General features: G+C 41.2%; 1 protein-coding gene across 1 annotated transcript in view; it reads right to left on the bottom strand.

The window, feature by feature from the left end:
* Positions 1–567: 567 nt before the first annotated feature.
* Positions 568–20,826, bottom strand: part of LOC139462407 (G surface protein, allelic form 168-like) — a 162,075-nt gene continuing 141,816 nt past the window's right edge. The window contains exons 109-122 of the mRNA XM_071244103.1: positions 19,895–20,025; positions 18,558–18,633; positions 17,542–17,669; positions 16,872–16,947; positions 15,821–15,945; positions 15,491–15,569; positions 14,800–14,933; positions 12,092–12,164; positions 10,759–10,877; positions 8,646–8,718; positions 7,680–7,813; positions 4,507–4,579; positions 3,430–3,551; positions 568–2,398 (exon numbers count right to left, since the gene is read on the bottom strand). Of these exons, the coding sequence (XP_071100204.1) occupies positions 2,319–2,398; positions 3,430–3,551; positions 4,507–4,579; positions 7,680–7,813; positions 8,646–8,718; positions 10,759–10,877; positions 12,092–12,164; positions 14,800–14,933; positions 15,491–15,569; positions 15,821–15,945; positions 16,872–16,947; positions 17,542–17,669; positions 18,558–18,633; positions 19,895–20,025 (1,423 nt within the window). The 3' untranslated portion in view covers positions 568–2,318. The remainder of the gene's footprint in view (positions 2,399–3,429; positions 3,552–4,506; positions 4,580–7,679; positions 7,814–8,645; positions 8,719–10,758; positions 10,878–12,091; positions 12,165–14,799; positions 14,934–15,490; positions 15,570–15,820; positions 15,946–16,871; positions 16,948–17,541; positions 17,670–18,557; positions 18,634–19,894; positions 20,026–20,826) is intronic.

Consider the following 20,826-nt stretch of genomic DNA (forward strand, 5'->3'; position numbering starts at 1 on the left):
GACAAACCTAGACACATAACAGCGACAGTTCGATCAATGGTCACATGCCTACAGGCTACGTAATCGCCCCAACACGACTAATTAGGATTGCATGGTTACTAGGAGTACTATTACTTTTTACTACTGACCACTGATATATGGGTGAGTTAGTGAGTATGGTTTTACGCCGCTTTTAGCAATATTCCAGCAATATCACGGCGGGGGACACCAGAAGTGGGATTTACACATTGTACGCATGTCGGGAATCGAACCCAGGTCTTTGGCGTCACGAGCGAAAGCTTTAACCACTAGGCTACCCGACCGCCCCACTAATATATGAAAGAGAAAGTTAATTTGAGCGCTTACCACTGAGATGAAATTTTAACATGGATACTTCACTTAGACACATAATACCAACTCCTCAATGCTGAGGTCAGGCAGGGTAACAGCAAATACTGTCTTTGAACGCGGACAGGGGATCGAACACCGACCTTCCGGTCTCCGCATAGATGCCCTATCCACTAAACCACGGAGAAGGTCCACTAATAACAACAAACCTCTGATATATGAAAGAGAAAGTTTATTTGAATGAAAACATTGCAACAATGACTGCCTCAGTGATCACGTCATTCGAGACTGCCACAGTAATAAATGGAATGTCAGTGTTAAAGCTGTTATAACGTTTACCGGGGATGTACCTTGTAACGCACCAACAACAATGTACATATGAATAATTTAATTACAAAATTAACTTTAATCACGATACAATTAATTTCAAAAGAATGGTTCCACAATCATTTAAATAGATTTAATATGTTCCTTTTTCAATTTGCATTTGTTTTAATCAACCCTTTGGAAGTTGCTAATCTATCAGCAAACATTGCAACAGTCACGGGTGTAAGGCTTCACTCTACAGACTATTGTTTACAGAAGAAAAATCGTATTTGACATAAAGCCCTAGAGCCTGACTCCCTAACATGTTCATTATTGTTTCTCCAAAGTTCCACGTTGGAAAATTGATCATACTATTTTGATACACTTCGTTTCATTGACATATTATATTAACACCATTATTGTGAGATCGTAAGGCTTTATCTCAATAACATTTTTTCACCTAGGTGCCGACCATTTCATATCGGAGGGAGCCTGAATGATTTATTTAAGAAACACACTTTGCAAAAATGTTGTGGCAGATATTTCTTTCTTTTTCAACAGTCCGAAGCATAATCATTGTTTTCAAGAATTTTCTGGAACAATTGATTTTTTTTCGATAAAACCACAGACAGCCCCAGTCCTCCGATCGGATATGAAATGGTCGCTCCCTTATGGAGTCTTAATTATATTCTTGGACATTCTCTGAATACATGAGTAGGAAAATAGTTCACAATACGACTTTAAAACACAAATAACATAACTTAATAACATATGTAACATTCCTAGGACGGAAATAACATCGGATCGGATTGGTAAATGTGTAGAACAGTAATGTACATTGGTCATAACGGAGGAAATATTTGCAGCAATTAAAGATGCAAATAGCATCAGACTCAGCTGGACTTGCATCAATACATGCCGGTATCACAGAACAGAATACTGCTGAAGCTTCATCTTCTGGACGGATGGTTAGGTAAGTGTATATAGGAGAACAGCTATACATCTACTTTAGGAGTTATCACGCATCGTTAATGCTCAGCAGCAAGACGAGTGCATAAGGCGTGTTTTTCAAGAAAAGATTAGAAACTGATAGAAACGAGCTATCTTTTTAAGTTGACTTGTTCTTGTCTTGATACATAAAGTTTTATAAATGCAAAAATACTATATTTTACCAGTGTAACTTGTCATTTGTGAATGTATTGGTTTGGTAAATTCCATGTTAAAGTACATGATATACTTTGTACATATGTATATCTACACACGAGGTTGGATTTTTACAGTCACTATATACAAATACATAATAGAATTAACACTATTTCACAAATACTTTTTTCCACACCACACATATTAGACCGCGAAAGGAAAATAAAAAAAGATGTTTTTCTTTGTAAAAGAGGTACAGGAAATAACAATATTAGATCACTGATCATCGTCGAAATTAACTAAAGTTGCGTCATTTTTTCGGGATAAATAAAATGACTGATGTAATGTGCTTCTCAATTAGAGTAATTATATTACCATACACACATTTTAGATGGTATATCATTTGTGCCAATGTAAAAATATGAATTGCTTCACAAACAATCGATTGTTAAAAGTACAATCAGTCAATACTGGGGCCATTATCACTGCCATTGTCCTTTATGAGAATGCATATCCGATAACTATGTGGCGTCACTTCCGGTTTAGTATTTCCACAGCAACGTCGCGATTGCCAAGATGAGTATGATTGCCACTGAAGGATGTGAAATGCAGCATCCACGACCTGTCAAAGATAAAACAAAACGAAGCTGATTCAGAGTGTAGGTGCATATACCCAATGGCAAATGAAGTGAGTTAGTTGGGGTTAACGCCTTTTAACAGTATTCTAGTTATATCGCGGCGTGTCAGCTTAATGTGGAAGAAAGCCCGAAGTGATGCAGGTCTCCGATGTTTACCACTTCGGCGAAACCCACGAGCACGGGTATGGTGCTGGCAAACCTAGAAACATAATTGGGGTGAACCGGGATTCGGTTTCTGGAGAGCCCAAGGGACGCAACTCGCGATCGGCAAAGCGAATCGCGGCGCCTTAGACAACTGGGCCACCCGTCGTTGAGTTTTGTTTTTTATGTAATTTAGTTTTCCGCAATAAGTTTTGTAGTGCAGGCGTGTCATTATACATACTTATACATGACAATTACTTGTTTTCTTGTTTTGGTTTGTTGTTTTACGCCGCACTCAGCAGTATTCCAGCTATATGACGGCGGTGTAAATAATCGAGTCTGGACCAGACAATCCAGAGATTGATATCATGAGCATCGATCCACGCAATTGGGATGGATGACATGCATCAACCAAGTCAGCGAGCCTGGTCTGACTACTCGGTCCTTTTAGTCGCCTTTTGCGACAAGTATAGTCGCCTTTTACGGCAAGCATGGGTTGCTGAAGACCTGTTCTACCCCGGATCTTCACGGGTCGACAATTATTTGTAATATAATGAAAGCATTATATGTTTTATGTGTACTATTTAGTAATACTCATACACTGTAACATGTCCCATATATCTAATTTAGTACTGCTCCTACTGTACAATGTTTGTATTTATTAATTATCAAAAATAAAAAAATAAAAAGAATAATCATAGAAAGGATTTATATTTATCATCATGCTCCAGACAACAGGTAGCATTTTGTTCGGTCATGGTTTACAGAAAGCAGTCTCATAGAAGTTAATAAATTGGTAAATTTATCGGTATACGATTAAACGAATAGTTGTTTAACACGAGCCAAAAGCTGAAGTTCTTCTCTGTACACTTACACGCTTGTAGAACGAGGCTGACGTGACCCTGCACCAGGTACTGTTTCTGGGTGACGTCATCACAGCCTACATCCTGGTCATTCTGTATACTGCTGAGACACGTGCTGAACGTTCTGCCAGCCCTGGAAACATACAGCAGTGAGAAAATCAACCCATAGAGCAGCACTGCGTTGGACATCACGGGACAATGATAATGATAACGAGACATGTATAGTGCCGGGCAAAAGTAAGTATACACTTGGATATTGGATTTGAACAAAAAAAATGACAGTTATCAAAACTGTTACAAGGCTAAAAAATATCGCTGAAACATTGCAAACTTGTAAAACACAACTATGAACTCGTATCAAATAAATCACCATCGAATAACTATTTCTTGTTAGTTTCATTTTAGCCACACAAGCAGGTAAGAAAAAAATACTATTAGATGTTTCGATTAGCTGATGCTATCAGAAGCGCTATGTGATTAAAGTCGGATAGTACACCACAGCTCTTAATTTTACTTGTGCGCTCAATACACTTAAACGTCGTTAACCTTTTCTACATAGGATTCTCCGTGTGAACATTTATATCGACCACGAGGCAGATGTGCGGACAAACACGATTCAGAACAACATTTTAAAGTATAGTTTTGCAAAACCCTTAAAGTAGAACTATGCTCAGGCAAATCCACAGTCCCAGCAAGCGGATTTCAAGTCCTTACACATTATTTTTGCAAGCTTGATACCTCGACATGAATTATGTGTATCAACCTAGTAGCATAGAATATATTCAATTCAATTCTTTATTGTGTGAAAGGCAGCATGCCCACGTACAACAGAGTTACATAACATAGTTTTTAACATACAAATATGTTATGTAACTCCATATACAAGAAACGCCAATGACAGAGAAAAAAATATCCAACGAAACATAACAAAATAGACAAACCAGGGAGAATTATATGAATGGATCACTGAAAACAGCGATGACACCAGGAGAACGCAGAGAATTTGTCTCATCTTTATTTGGTTTGCTAATTTCAATGTCTAGCCCTAGGCTGAAACTTGTCTCCTTTGGTCTGTACTATGTACGTACGTGCACTTGTTGGCTGTTGACGTGGTGTCGCTTGTAGCATACGCAACCTGGCACTTGCAGGTCTCTGTCTGGACTAACAAAACAAACAAAAAACAATACGTGTGTAAACGTGTAGATCAATTACTCAATAACATTACATGTTTTCCTGTTATTATTGTGTATTTGAAAGCTCCAGCCAAATGGCTTTATTGTGTAAGGGAAATAACTTATCCGTGCATATTATTTGCCTTTAATATCATGAGGAGGCTTTAGAAGCAATAACTCCCAATGGCAAGTTCTGTCTTGTCACAAAGGGGTGAAGACTGGTGTCGCGGACTTCAGATTGGTCACCATGCTTTTTCCGAGTCGACTCATCCAGACTGACACCCCCGCCCATCCTTCCAACACCCCCGCCCCCATAACAATTACCTCCATCACCCTCCCCCAACAACATCTTTGTGGAGGTTGGGTGCTGGGATTTTGTTGACAAAAAGTAATGGTACCAGAGTATGATTAAAAAATAATTGTTTTTTAAACTGTGGAAAAAAGTATCTACCACAAAAATACATTGTGCAAGAAAAAATATTAATTATAATTATCTGGTTCTGCAGATGCAGATGAAGACATATCTTGTCTTCGTACAAAGCCCCTGCCCCCAAGACTATCAAATGGCCGGGCCCCCAAGACTATCAAATGGCCGGTCCCCCAATACTATCAAATGGCCGGGCCCCCAAGACTATCAAATGGCCGGGCCCCCAAGACTATCAAATGGCCGGTCCCTCAAGACTATCAAATGGCCGGTCCCCCAAGACTATCAAATGGCCGGTCCCTCAAGACTATCAAATGGCCGGTCCCCCAAGACTATCAAATGGCCGGTCCCCCAAGACTATCAAATGGCCGGGCCCCCAAGACTATCAAATGGCCGGGCCCCCAAGACTATCAAATGGCCGGTCCCCCAAGACTATCAAATGGCCGGGCCCCCAATACTATCAAATGGCCGGGCCCCCAAGACTATCAAAAGGCCGGTCCCCCAAGACTATCAAATGGCCGGTCCCTCTAGACTATCAAATGGCCGGGCCCCCAAGACTATCAAATGGCCGGTCCCTCTAGACTATCAAATGGCCGGGCCCTCAAGACTATCAAATGGCCGGTCCCCCAAGACTATCAAATGGCCGGTCCCCCAAGACTATCAAATGGCCGCTCCCTCTAGACTATCAAATGGCCGGGCCCCCAAGACTATCAAATGGCCGGGCCCTCAAGACTATCAAATGGCCGGGCCCCCAAGACTATCAAATGGCCGGGCCCCCAAGACTATCAAAAGGCCGGTCCCCCAAGACTATCAAATGGCCGGTCCCTCTAGACTATCAAATGGCCGGGCCCCCAAGACTATCAAATGGCCGGGCCCTCAAGACTATCAAATGGCCGGGCCCTCTAGACTATCAAATGGCCGGGCCCCCAAGACTATCAAATGGCCGGTCCGTTACTACACTTAGTTTTCACCTTTAAATATATTGGGAATTCAGTCTTAATCATCATATACTACTCAAAATTTGATAAGGATCGTAGATATTTTTCTTAATAAAAAAACAAAATAACTGCATAACTGGCAATATTGTGTTCAAGTGAAATCAAAAACGTCTCCAACACACGTGCACGTGCATTTCATGCCATGGGAAATGCGTTTCACATCACAGTTCATGCTTTTGCTACCATTGCACGATTTCCAATCAGGCAACGGTGTCTGATTCATTGTGAAACTGTAAACTCAACTGAGTGTTTACACTACGTTTATCTACGCAATGCCCCCTCAACGTGTAAGGCGTCGCCTGACGACAGAACAACTGGGCAGATGTATTGGAATGCTTGATGCTGGCTATTCACAACGTGACGTTGCCAATGCACTAAACGTCAGCCAGAGCGTTGTAAGCAGGGCCTGGTCCCGACAGCAAAAGTTTGGTACAGCAGCACACCGACATGGGGGTGGTCGTCAGAGGTCGACAACCCAACGCCAAGATCATTTTGTGGCTCTTCAGGCACGACGTCATCCCTTCTAGACAGCAACCAGCCTACGTAACGACCTCCTGAACGCCTCGGGGGTGAATGTGTCCACTCAGACGATACGGAATCGTCTTCACAATGCAGGTCTCTACTTGAGAAGGGCATGTGTCCGAATCCCCCTGACTGTTCGACACCGGCGGGAGCGATTGGAATGGGCTGAAGATCATGTCACTTGGACACGGAACGATTGGGTTCCAGTTCTGTTCACCGATGAGTCCAGGTATTGTTTGGACTTTACAGACAGGAGGCAGCGGGTGTGGCGACGACAACGTGAACGTTTCCATGATGCCAACATCAGTGAACATGACCGTTATGGTGGTGGTTCCATCATGGCCTGGGGTGGAATCAACAGAGATGGAAGGACAGATCTTCATGTCCTGGAGAGAGGAACAATGACGGGGGTGAGGTACCGGGATGAGATCCTCGATGTGTACGTCAGACCCTACGCTGGTGCTGTTGGCCCTGAGTTCATCCTGATGGATGATAACGCCCGTCCTCATCGCGCCAGGGTGGTTGAGCAGTACCTTGAGCAGGAGACAATTGTCCGCATGGATTGGCCAGCGCGCTCGCCGGACTTGAACCCGATTGAGCATGTCTGGAACATGCTGCAGGTTGCCCTTTCACGCCGTAGAGCACAACCCACGACTTTGGCAGAGCTCGGACATGCCCTCGTGGAAGAGTGGAACAACCTTCCCATTGGGAACATCCGGGTGCTTATTGACAGCATATCTCGACGTTGTCAGGCCGTCATTGATGCAAGGGGAGGTCATACTCGATATTGACACTTCATCGACTAAGTGTCATGATGGACTATCCCTCATAACTGTGTAATTCTTTCTCTTGTTTGCTGTTAACATTTTTTAATGAAATGCCTTTTGGTGTTTGCAGATTTCAAACATTCAATATTGATACAAGTTTCATTCATAACATGATTAAACACGTTTCTGAGTCAGAGTCATGTCTTTTGTTATGTTTGTGGTAACTTACACACATATCACCTAGTGATCCTTATCAAATTTTGAGTAGTATATGACAAAGTCACACAATTAAATTTGTGTCTTTTTTATATTTGCTGTGTAGAATAACTCGAAGTGTCCTAACAAAACATATTAACACATTGTATGAGCCATACGTACAGCAGGATGGTGACCCTGACGTTAGGCCGGCCAGCCTTGTTTGAAATCCATTGGCAACCTCTGACTGTGTCTGCGTATTGTCACAACTTCTTGATGTCGTCGCAGACAGGCAGGACAGGGCATTCATCGTATATCTAGAATCAGTGAAGATAGGTTTAGTGAAAGGAGTTTTTTTCAAAGCAACAACTACAATGGAAACTGTCTAAAGCGGACTTGTGTGTCCGGTTAAGACAGCGGACTTGCGTGTCCGTCCGTTTTAGACCGCAGTCCGGATTAGAGTAAACAAATTATTACTATTCTTATCCCTCACGACCAGATGATATTATCATGTATTATGTTTATCTCAAAAGAGTTTAAGAATTTTTAGACAATCGTGTAAATTCCGACAATGCCATTGTCAATGCCTATCAGTGTATCAGAGTGTATGAGTTTGATAACGTTGAAATAGTCGAGTCGTTAGCAGAAACTTGAATATGGAAAGGGTTTGGTCGCTTTTATTTTATTTGAACATTATGTTAGTGGTATCACGGCGTGTAAGCTTCCTGGTGTAAAATCACCCAAAGCCATGCAGGAATTAGGCGTTTACCAATTGTTTAAACCAACGAGCACGGATATAGTACCGACAAGCCTAGACAAATATTGAGCCGAAACGGATTCGAACCGACGATCAAAGGTACTGCGACCAGTGACCCTAGACTGCCATGGAAGTATGTGAGACAGGATGTCTACAATCCTCCCTGATGTAATCAACTCATATTTGATGAACTCGCGAGGGGTAAACCCACATCCCCCTGGTTAAAAAAATGGGGGCCTAGTGGTTAAAGTGTTCACACGTATGCTGAAAGCACGAGTTCGGTGCCACTCTTGGGTACAATGTGTGAAGCCATCATCCGTCCTGATAAAGCTGGACTATTGCTAAAAACAGATAAAACCTAGGTCATGTTGCATGTAGGGTTGAAGACGTACCTGCAGTCTTGAGTTGAATTAGCGGCGACGTCAGTGGTGTACGTCTGTTGACACTGACACGTGTCAGGCAGCGCTGAGGGATGGAAAGTAGCATATATGGAAGACATGACGTACTGAATACAACTATACAACATACCATGTGTACTGAGGTCACATGGTGAATATATACTTGGTAATTATGGTAAAATAGCAATATATTGCAATATTATTTTCAATGAATTTCATATTTAAAATATTTTTAGAGACAATTTAAAACTTGAACTGTTATCTGAAGGACGATTGTGTGATCAATCCCAGGATATGATCATTGTCATAAACATCCCAACATTAGTAATGTGTTGATACGTTTTACTATTAACTGTGGAGAAAGCTTTGAATATATATTTTAACATTTTGGGAGGTAAGCACATCACCGTAGCTCTGCGCGTTTTTGGTTTAGTAATTAAAATGTAGAAGGATACAAAAGAGTTTAAAAAGAAAAATATATAATCATGCAACGTTATATCCTTCATGTAATGCGACATTATATCCTTTATGTAATGCAACGTTATATCCTTTATGTAATGCAACGTTATATCCTTCATGTAATGCAACGTTATATCCTTTATGTAATGCAACGTTATATCCTTCATGTAATGCAACGTTATATCCTTTATGTAATGCAACGTTATATCCTTTATGTAATGCAACGTTATATCCTTTATGTAAGACATAAAGAGAAGTTTATACGGTTGATATGTACACACCTCGAACCATTATAATTAGGGCTAATATCATAAAGTAGATATGAAATATTCACAGCTAAGTAAACTAAACTGCCGGGCAAAGGAAAGTATGCACCCATGTTTGTTGGTGGCTAAAAATGAAACAAACAAGAAATGGTTATTCTATGGTGATGCATTTGATACGGGTAACATAGTTGTAGCTGTGTTTTGAACCTTTCGTTTGCAGTCTTTCGGCGACTGTTTTCTGCCCATTTACGTTTTATAATGTTTGTTATGTTTTGGTCAAATCCAATTTTCAAGTTTATACTTTCTTGTGCCAAGCAGTTGATGTGACTATCTGTCATGTTAGGATTTAATTATCTTTTGATTGTCTGATGCATATTTCGGTGATTATTGCAAAATATCATGCTGTTGTATTATTGCATGTATTTAATACATCGTTATCTATGGGTCAGTGACCTTCCTTCAACGAATAAACATATTCAAACCAGGGTTTGGCACCTTTCCCGTTAACAAGCATTTGTTAACTCGTCTATATGCAAAACATGGCCTTATTTGAGACTGGGTCACTACCGGTGCAGCAAACATGAGACGATAATATATCATAAATATTGGTCATATATATAAGACATTAGTTATGGCAGATTAAAACTATGTGAATCTGTATACACGTATAAACTGTGTGAATAACTGTTAGCAAGTGCATATCTTATATTACAATGTGTAAGTAAACAACATACTACTGTTAAATGATAAACAAAATCATTCTTAACTTACATTTCATGATCTGTTGAGCAAACTGAAAAATTACCCTCTTTTGCCCTCACATATAAACTAGGGCGTACAGGCATATATCTACACACATATGTACATACACACACACATAAATAAACGCACACACACATGCATACACACACACACACATACTTATGAAAACATTACATGCATTCTGTCCGGACCTGTCTAACAAATTCATGGACATGTCACTGTTCACAAATTGCAGCAATTTTCCCCGATTTCCTATACGGCATTTAACTTTTAGTACATTTACAAACTTACATGATTTGGACGGACCTGTACTAGTTATCCTGAACGAATGCAGGTTGCTGACGCCTTACATTATTCGCTTTGGGAATTAATTCGTAATGACAAATATCAAGCAGCTGGCGGTGCTGCAGAGCTTTCAAGTTTTCCGTATTTCTTCCGACGACAGAGATGTTCATTTTCAGAGAAAAAGGTGAGATGTTTCGCTGTCACTATTATGATCTCTAAAATTCCCACACTATTTTTTTTCAGTTGAAACACTTGCATGCCTTATGGTTAAAACCAAATGAAATTAAGTCGGCCATCTATTAATAACGAGATTCCGCTTTCAAAATAAAACCTACCACAGCCATTTATGGTAGTGATCTTTGCCAAGGAAGCTGTCGTAAGTGCAGCATTGGTGGTTCCAGAACAGCCGGCGTCCGTCGCAACGCTGAGGCAAGCAAAGTAGTTCAAGGCAGCCCTGAAATCATACATTGTCTTGGGGTGGAACGCTTTGAAACTTGTTTCCGTTAAATGAAGGACTCAACTGTTTAATTGTCATTTACAGAAGTTGGTAAGTAACAGTAAAGACAACATATTTTATAGATGACAACTTTTTTATTCTAATATGATGCGACGTTTCGATTAATATTCTTATAGCGTTTCTTTGCAGTTTTCATTCATAAACCATCTTGTCTTTCCTGACATGGAGGTCTGTTAGCTAAATGACACGGAAAGCCCGAGGTGACGCAGGTCCTGGACGCTTATAATTACCTGTTGTGTTGGGGTATCTGAGATAGAGGAACTGATAATGTCTTCAAAGAGGTCATAATCTCTAAATAGTTCATCAAAATGTTATAATAATGGTTTTTTAACTGTTTCCACAAGAGGCTAGCACATTTCCCAAGCAATAGTGTGTTGCTGTTGCAAATGAGTACCAACGTCTTTGTTATCCTATATTATAATTATGGCAATGTTGGTTGTTTCAGTTAATCATTGGCTGGACAACGCCGGGACGATGATTATATTGTGGGTAGTATTGGTTATTTCTGTTACTAAATGGCTGGACAACGCTAGAACGATGATGTAACTGTGACCAGTACTGGTTGTTTCCGTTACTCAATGGCTGGACAACGCTAGAACGATGATTTAACTGTGACAAGTACTGGTTGTTTCCGTTACTCAATGGCTGGACAACAATGGGACGATTAATTAATTGTGGGTAATATTGATTATTTCCGTCACTCAATGGCTGGACAACGCTAGGACGATGATTTAACTGTGACAAGTACTGGTTGTTTCCGTTACTCAATGGCTGGACAACAATGGGACGATTAATTAATTGTGGGTAATATTGATTATTTCCGTCACTCAATGGCTGGACAACGCTGGGACGATGATTTAACTGTGACCAGTATTGGTTGTTTCCGTTACTCAATGGCTGGACAACGCTGTGACGATGACTTAAGTGTGGGTGATATTGGTTGTTTCCGTTACTCAATGGCTGGACAACGCTGTGACGATGACTTAAGTGTGGGTGATATTGGTTGTTTCCGTTACTCAATGGCTGGACAATGCTGGGACAATGATTTATTTGTGGGTAGTATTGGTTGTTTCCGTTACTCAATGGCTGGACAACCTTGGGACGAAATAGTGATCCAAGTATGAAATACCATGACAACTAATATAACTTACGAGCAGTAAGCAGCATCATTCGTTGTGTCAGCTTTGCCGAAAGTCACTTCACACTTGCAACTCTCGCTCAGCGCTGGAAACGTAAATACATCACTTCAGTTAACTTGTCTCCAACGATTTGAAACTTTTCAGTTGTGTGGGGTTGAGTTTGTATTAAAGCCGCTTTGAACAGTATTTAAGTTACATCTGTCAGCTTGATGTGGGAGGAAAAAAGATGTGACGCAGATCTTTTCCGCTTGGTGAAACCTAGGAACAATGGTATGGTGCTGACGATATATATACTCAACAACAAAAGTTCCTGGGACACCAATATTTTAGTGTAGTAAAGTAAAGTTTGGTTTTCAATATTGTAGTACATGTATGGAATCAAGTTACAAAAACGCAACTGCTACAGAAAAGCATACATTCCATGCAAAAGTTGACTTTTATGCAAGCCCCATGCATTCCACTACCCAAGAATGTGCGGATTCCATATGCATTGTTTAGCATCGTGCTGACAACAGCCACTCAGAAAAACAACAAAATTACGCAATTATTCAACATTACAAAATGCCCCGCCTGTCCGAAAATGAGCGTCTGCGAGCCATTGGTATGCTTGAAGCAGGACCGAGTCAACGTGATGTTGCAAGACAATTTAACGTCGAGAGAAACACCATTTGGTGTTTATGGCAACGTTGGCTACAGACGAATGCAGTCAGAGACCAACCTCGGAGTGATAGGCCACGCGTAACCAATAATCGACAAGACAACTGTATTCGAACAACATACCTACGAAATCGATTCCAGTCAGAAAAAGTGACTGCAAGAAGCATCCCTGGCTTTCGACAAATATCGTCGCCGCCTCAGCTGTGCAGGGATTGTCACCAGAAGACCCACCAGACGTCCCATTTTGACAGGAAACCACCGTCAAGCACGTCTACAGTGGTGCAGACAGCGACTACGCTGGACGGCCATGCCGTTGGGACAAGTTCTATTCACTGACGAGTTTCGTTTTCACCTCAGCCACAGCGATGGACGGATTCCACTGTACCGACGTCGAGGCGAATGTTACTTCAATCATTGTGTCATTGAAGAAGACCGGTTCGGGGGCGGCAGCGTTATGGTATGGGGTGGGATTACAGCAAGACAGAGGACCCGTTTGATAGTGGTAGAGGGAAATCTCAATGGACAGCGCTACCGCGACGAGATCATCGTCCCTGTTGTTCTACCGTTTTTGCGTCGTCATGGCCCAGGCATTACCTTTCAACATGACAACGCCCGGCCTCATATTGCTCGACTTGTTCAGGACTCTCTTCAACAAAACAACGTAAATGTCATCCCCTGGCCGGCTCGCTCCCAATCGAGCTCATGTGGGATGAGATTGATCGGTGCCTTCGACGTCAACAAGGTGTTCCTAAGACACTCCAGGAACGTATCTGCTCCAGCAGATATTGACAGATATCCCACAGGACTTTGGGCGACGCCTGTTCCATTCCATGAGACGAAGATGTGTTGCTTGCACCGCAACCAGAGGTGGACACACATGCTATTGATTTGTAAATTGACATTTTGGCATGTTCATGGGTTTTTTAATGAAATCACGCATTTTCTGAAGTCAGTATGGCAAATTAAACCATTTGAACACTTACAGGAGTCTTTTATCTGTTGCAAACCGAAATTGTTTCAGATTTTGTAAAAAAACATAACTTTGCATTAAATCTTATTCAATGTCACAGGAACTTTGGTTGTTCAGTATAGAAACATTATTATGGTGAATTTGGAATTCGAACCTAGAATCATAGGTTTCTGACACGACTAAGAGACGCAAATACGACGCCTCAGACCACTGAACCACTGTTGATCCTATTCATTTGAGTCACACCCCTTGGACTAGTTTGGTGTTTATGAAAGAAGCTTTTTTCTTCATTTTATCTATCGAACTGTCCATTGTGAAAGGGTTGATTGACTGAGACTAAGGTCCCAAATGTTACATATCGTGGAGTTAGCGTCAGTAAAACTGACAGCTTATTACTCCCACACTCTAGCCAGCTGTTAAAAGACGTGCCCCCAAAACAAAGTGTTTGTGGTCTGTATTGATACCTATAACAGGACGGACAAATATGCATCGCATGATTAATTCTGAAAATTGAAATTTACAAAATAACGTTCACGTGAACCCTTCAAATATATACCAAAACAAAGTGTTATCTTCCGCGGACAATAGGGCGCGACTGTTCGGCATCTCTTGTAACGCTACGTCAAGGTTTTTAAAAACAATCTAGTGAAAGAAACCGAACCAGGACGTGACAACGTGTTATTACTGTGAACACAGTTTGAAATATTGTTAGCAAGATACAGACTAGTTAAGATGTATAGGACATATTACAAGTCAATAACATTACCAACATACGTTCCCGCTGATATTCGGAATTTTTCAAATAAACAGAAAATGAAACAAATTTATGCGTTAAATGCGGCATTATTCAATGGGCTCTCACATTTCATGCCTAGTCTCATCAATTTATATGCTGATTGTAAGAGGCGACTTAATGGATGAGGTGGTCAGGCTCGGTGACTTGATTAGCATGATGCATTACGCTGCTCATAATATCAATCACTGGTTTTCTCTGGTCGAATATTTACATGTCTCCGTCACAATGCTGGGATATTGCAGAGTGCAGCGTAAAACAAACACAAAAACAACAAACACATTTCAACATCGTACTCACCGCAGCTGTATCCATCTGCAACGGTTTGTGCAATGTCGTTCTCAGCTGTGGCCAGGATGGTTGCAGCTGCCTGCGTTCCGTCACAACCAGTACCCGTCTTTCCAGTCATACATCCCAGTAGGTCTTGCGCAGCACTGGACAAATGAACAAATGGCTTGATCTGTGTTGTTGGGGTAACAGAATCAGTGTTACCTGCATTTGGCAACGTTACTCATAGCGCTAATGTATATCTTGTCGTAACGGATCAGCGTTTCCTCCATTTGTCAGCGTTATTGATGGCTAATGCATATCTTGGAGTTACGGAGCAGCGTTACCTCCATTTGTCAGCGTTATTGATGGAGCTAATGCATATCTTGGAGTTACGGAGCAGCATTACCTCCATTTGTCAGCGTTATTGATGGCGCTAATGCATATCTTGGGAGTTACGGAGCAGCGTTACCTGCATTTGTCAGCGTTATTGATGGCGCTAATGCATATCTTTGAGTAATAGAATCAGCCTTACCTCCATTTGTCAGCCTTATTGATGGCGCTAATGCATATCTTGGAGTAATAGAATCAGTGTAACCTGCATTTATCAGCGTTATTGATGGCGCTAATGCATATCTTGGAGTAATAGAATCAGCGTTACCTGCATTTGTCAGCGTTATTGGTGGCGCTAATGTATATCTTGGAGTAATAGAATCAGCGTTACCTGCATTTGTCAGCGTTAGTGGCGGCGCCCATGTCTATTTTGGCGTATGCCACAGTACAGGTACATTCTCCTGTTTGAGCTGGAAAGAATAGAGCCGCATGATTAATTCTGTGAAGAGTGTTCGTGCTACCGTCTTGATCGATTGTTTAAATATTACCCCCCTTATACAATAAAACTTACACCTCAAAATCAACATTTATGACGTGTATGTCTTACGTACATTTGTGGTAGAAGGGAGGAGGTTCATACTATGGATTTGACAGAGTTAAAACTAGAGATTGAGGAACACGATGTTCCTCGTGGAGTAGGATGGTGTCGTTTTGTTTATACCTGGACAGCTCAGTGCTCCTGATTTCACAGCATCATCGGTTGTCGTCACGAACGTGGTCTTTGCCGTTCCAATACAAGAGGCACCGATAGAGCTGAACATGCAGGTCAGCATTGTGTTGTAGGCGCTGGTGAAGAATGAATATATATACCCTTAACGTGTGTTAGTTTCATGTTTCAATATGCGTGGACATATGCAATTACGTTTTATCAAAATTTTCATTTCTGATCCGTCAACACATACAGCATTGTTGACAATATTTTAGTGACGTCAGAATAGATTATGCTGTCATACTCAATATTTCTTCGATTAATTCGACGAACGGGACCGGGTTGTCAGGCTCGCTGACTTGGTTGATGCATATCATCCCAATGGCAACATAATATACAAAAGGATATAGACTATATAAATGACTTCATTCATGACACATGATTTTGATGAATTTGTACAAAAATACAGTTTGAATACAGACTGTTTGACCCGAGGAGGAGTAAAACTATCAATAGTCAGGTATTTACAGAATAACACAATAATACATTGTGCCAAAGTTTGCCAAAGACCTGTACTGCCATATAATGTATCAAAAATAAACAATAAATAGGGAAGCAAGGTATTTTATGAAACCCTATTAAACCCTAAATTTATAAAACATGCTACAAACATGCCAATAATGTCACAATAAATCCATGCACATTCTATGTATGATACTGAAATGTAAAATATGATGGACAATGGAAGCAATTACTTCAGGGACAGATCGATCAGCATGATGTCAATCACTGGATTGCCTGGTCGATCATTATTATTTACAGACCGCTATCATATACGTGGAATAATGTCAGTGCTGAGATAAACAACAAACACAGACAAACAAATCTTCTCTGACGTCACGAAGGAGTGGGTAGCATAAGTGAATGGGTTATTACATGCGTGTCTATAAATGTTTGATGTATGTCAAAATTGTCAGAATTCAGGTACAATAACTTTAATGAGGTATGACATAAATACTTATATAATAAACTTGATATATTTTATGAATGTGGGAAAACATACCTGCACTTCTTGGGATTGTCACTGGTATCAGTTTTGGCGTAGTTGATTTCACACTGACAGGTAGATGCGCTGAGCCCTAGAGAATAGGCATCGATATCATTTATATCGTACACATGGTTATACATGTACACACACACTTGGATCAACTGATATCAATTAGCATGTAATAGCATGTATTACGTTAAGCAAAAGATTGGCATATAAATGGTACCTGCAAATCAACCATCTATACTTAGTGTCCGCCAACCACCATTTTGGTACCCGCTTTTTACTATTGGTTTCCATTAAACACACATTCGACACTCGACATTCGACACTCGGCATTCGACAATCGACATTCGACACTTGACATTCAACAATCAATATTCGACATTCGACATCGACAGCTGACACTCGACATTCAACATTCGACACATGACCCTCGACACTAGACACTCGACATTCGACACTCGACACTTGACACTCGACACTGGACATTGGACATTGGACACTTGACGCTCGACATTCGACACTCAACATTCAACACTCGACAATCGATATTTTGCCCTTGACGCTCGACTTTCGACAATCGACACTTGACACTCGACATTCGACACTTGACACTCGACAATCGACACTCAACACTCAACACTCGATACTCGACATTGGACACTTGACACTCGACAAATACCTGTTTTGCAGCTGAGGATTTCTTTAGCTTTAGCTTCAACCGACGTCACAAGGGCATTCTTGCTTGTGGAACCATCACATGCCGCATCGTTGTTGTTCCCCAGACAAACAGCCAGCGTCTTGTACTCCCTGGGAAATGTCACACAGTTCATCATTATCATACGAATCGGAAGCAAACTTCAAACGTTAAACATTCCGCGCATTAAAAATATCAATAACGCCCGCAAATCTAAAACCATGTATTGTTATCAACATTGCAACGACAGTGTACAAACTAAAATAGTATGTATACTGAATACGTTATGCAGGTCGCTCTGTCTGTTACTTCGTTTTGCTCTATATTGAGGCAGAACAAATACTTTTGGTGAATGAAATTATCCATACACCTTAAAATGGTTTCTCAACCAATCAGAATAAGCATACATGTATTATATTTTTTTTTTAAAATGACAACGTAAACATTGACCCGAATTATTCTTTACTACACTCTTACGACTACAAGAGTGATCGCTGTTTACGTCATTAAAGCACGACTACAGCTATGTTACAACAGGGCTAAACAGATCACATAAAGTCTAAATTCAAAATCTATGGAGGGTTAAATGAGCCACGATCCACACCCGCAATCAGCAACACACATTGTAATCACCCGATCTTCATTAAACTCAGTGATATAAGAAGTATATTATCTGGGTGCCGTTGTACAGAGCGATCTTAGCGCTAAGGTGATCGTAACTCACATATTTTTGAACAGTATATCAGTTTATACAGGGAAGCAGCTCTTGGTCGTTTAAAGTTTTAGTGAAACCTACCAGCAGGGGTATTGTGGTGAGAAACCTAGAAATATGATCAGGGTGAACCAGGATTCGAACCCACAATCATAAGTTTCTGGCACGCCTACGGGATGTCCCCTGTACCCCTGGTACCATATGAGATCAAAGATGCACCAAAGACAATGATAATTGAGGTCACTGGCTTTTCGGAATACGGTTCCTACAAGTTTAAGGAGTTACTTACAAGCATCTCTCGCTTTCGCTGCTGAAGGGGGTGGCCGTCACAAACGTCTGTTGACATGTACAGCTCGATGTTAAAGCTGAAAAGAAGATACGGTTGGTACTCCAGACGTTGTTACATTTCACAGTCGTCACGATACTACGTGCTTGTATTTGAACCATAGTAATGATGAATAATCCCTAAAGTCTTCCTGAGGCAAGAGTGTCCAAACGCCTATTTCAAAGTCTAGTTTAGGCTTTGATATAGGCTAGTGGACATACTTGCCTCGGGAAGTTGACGTAACAAGGTTTCTCGCCTTCTTCAACATACAGATTATGGGGATAATCGTGGAACCCTGCATCCTATACGCATAAAAAATTCACAGTGCATCAACTGGAACGCAGAAAATGTGTATGACTGTTAAGGAATGAGTGTTACTAGTTCATAATTTAGTACCACTTAAATTTAATTACTGTAGGTAATTCAAAAATACAATATACTGTCCAATGCATTACAATCTTATGCTAGCAGATTCGCTTCAGTTGAAGAACTCCATATCTATGCGCTATTTATTTTTTTACATTTTTGGGGACCCCCATTTTGTAAAAAGATGTTGAGTTCCCCCACACACACACACAAATACTCCAGGTAAATATTTAACTGCCAGATTGACATACCCATGAAATGTCAGTTCCCCGACACAACCACGTTCTAAATGACATGAATCAAGTAATGGGATAGTCGGTTACCAACACCAAGTCCAGTTCAATCTAACGGAAATTGTTTACACATATTATCCGGTCTCAGTTTTGCACATGGGACTTCCTACGATGAACGTTTAGATGATTACCTGATTAACTGAATTGCATTCTTTGATCGCAGTCTACGGGTGCTTATGGCAGTAAATCGGTGAGTTTGGCTTTAGCCCGTTCAGAACATTATTTCGGCTGACAGATGGATTCAGAAGGAACATCCGAGGTGATGCAGGTTTGTTGACCAGTTCGATGAATCAACGAGTATGGTGCTGACAAACCTAGAAACATAATATGGGCGAATCTGGGATTCGAGCCCATGATCATAGGTTTCTGGCACGTCTAAGGGACGCAACTCTGCACAGAGATTCCAGGTCCATTATGCGACTGGGCCACACATGCGCCTGAATTGGTTTGTTGTTTAACGCCACATTCAGCAATATTCCGGCTATATGACGGTGGTCTGTAAATAACAGATTCTGGACCAGAAAACCCAGTGATATACACCGTCAGCATCGATCTTCCCCTGAATTTATTGCTTGTAGTTGAGGTGCAGTTAAGATGACATTGATGACTGTCTAAGTGAAGAGTTATGGGAATGTTTCATACGACAAGATCCTGAGGAAGCACTTTCAAGGGCAGCGATAGCAGCCTTTGCAGCATTAGCTACGGCAGTTCTAGTTTGGGTACATCCAGCATCAGTGGTAAACGTCAGACAATGCAGGAGATTCTTAGCCGCACTGAAACAAATACAGGTACACAATGACAGCTGACCTCTCGTAAGAGAATCTCACTTTTTCTCAGACAAGTATTTTTAGAATTGAAAAATTTGGTAAAATATTCTAAAATAGAAAAATAGGAACCTTTTTGTGAGTTATATTGCGCTTGTCTCAGTTGTTAACTTCCGCGCCAAATTCACTGACTTTAAATTAGACGCTAAAGGGAAATGACGTTTGATATTGACTCGAACTGGGTCGATGAGTCAGCTGGTGGACTGAAGTTCTCGAGTTTCATGATAAGCAAATATTCTAAGCAGTTATCACTTATGATAGAACAAAAGAAATGTTTGGGCAGATACCCATCCCTACCAAAACCAACATCCACACCCCACCCCACCCGAAACAAATAACCATTTATTGTTCATTTTTAGCCACCATCAAACATGTATGTATATTTTCTTTTGCCCGGCAGTTTAGTTAAATTCATGTCGACCATTGTGACAGCAAACTGTCACTATATCTACACCACCACCACCGTCACTCACACCTTCAGCAACACCATCAGTCAAACCTTCACAAACGCCCATCCCATCACCCACCCCCTTGCCACACCCTCACCACCATCCAACCCCATCCCTAACCCCATATACACCACGGCCCATCCCCGACCCACATTCTCACGACTGCCCAAACCCACATCCACACCCACATCAACATCCGCACACTCAAAACCAGCCAACCACATCCCCAACCCCATACACACCGACGCCCATCCCCGACCCACATTCTCACGACTGCCCACCCACACCCACACCCACACCC

The sequence above is a fragment of the Haliotis cracherodii genome, unplaced genomic scaffold (assembly GCF_022045235.1).
Source record: "Haliotis cracherodii isolate W230 unplaced genomic scaffold, xgHalCrac1.p SCAF_15, whole genome shotgun sequence".
Taxonomy (NCBI): Eukaryota; Metazoa; Mollusca; class Gastropoda; order Lepetellida; family Haliotidae; genus Haliotis; species Haliotis cracherodii.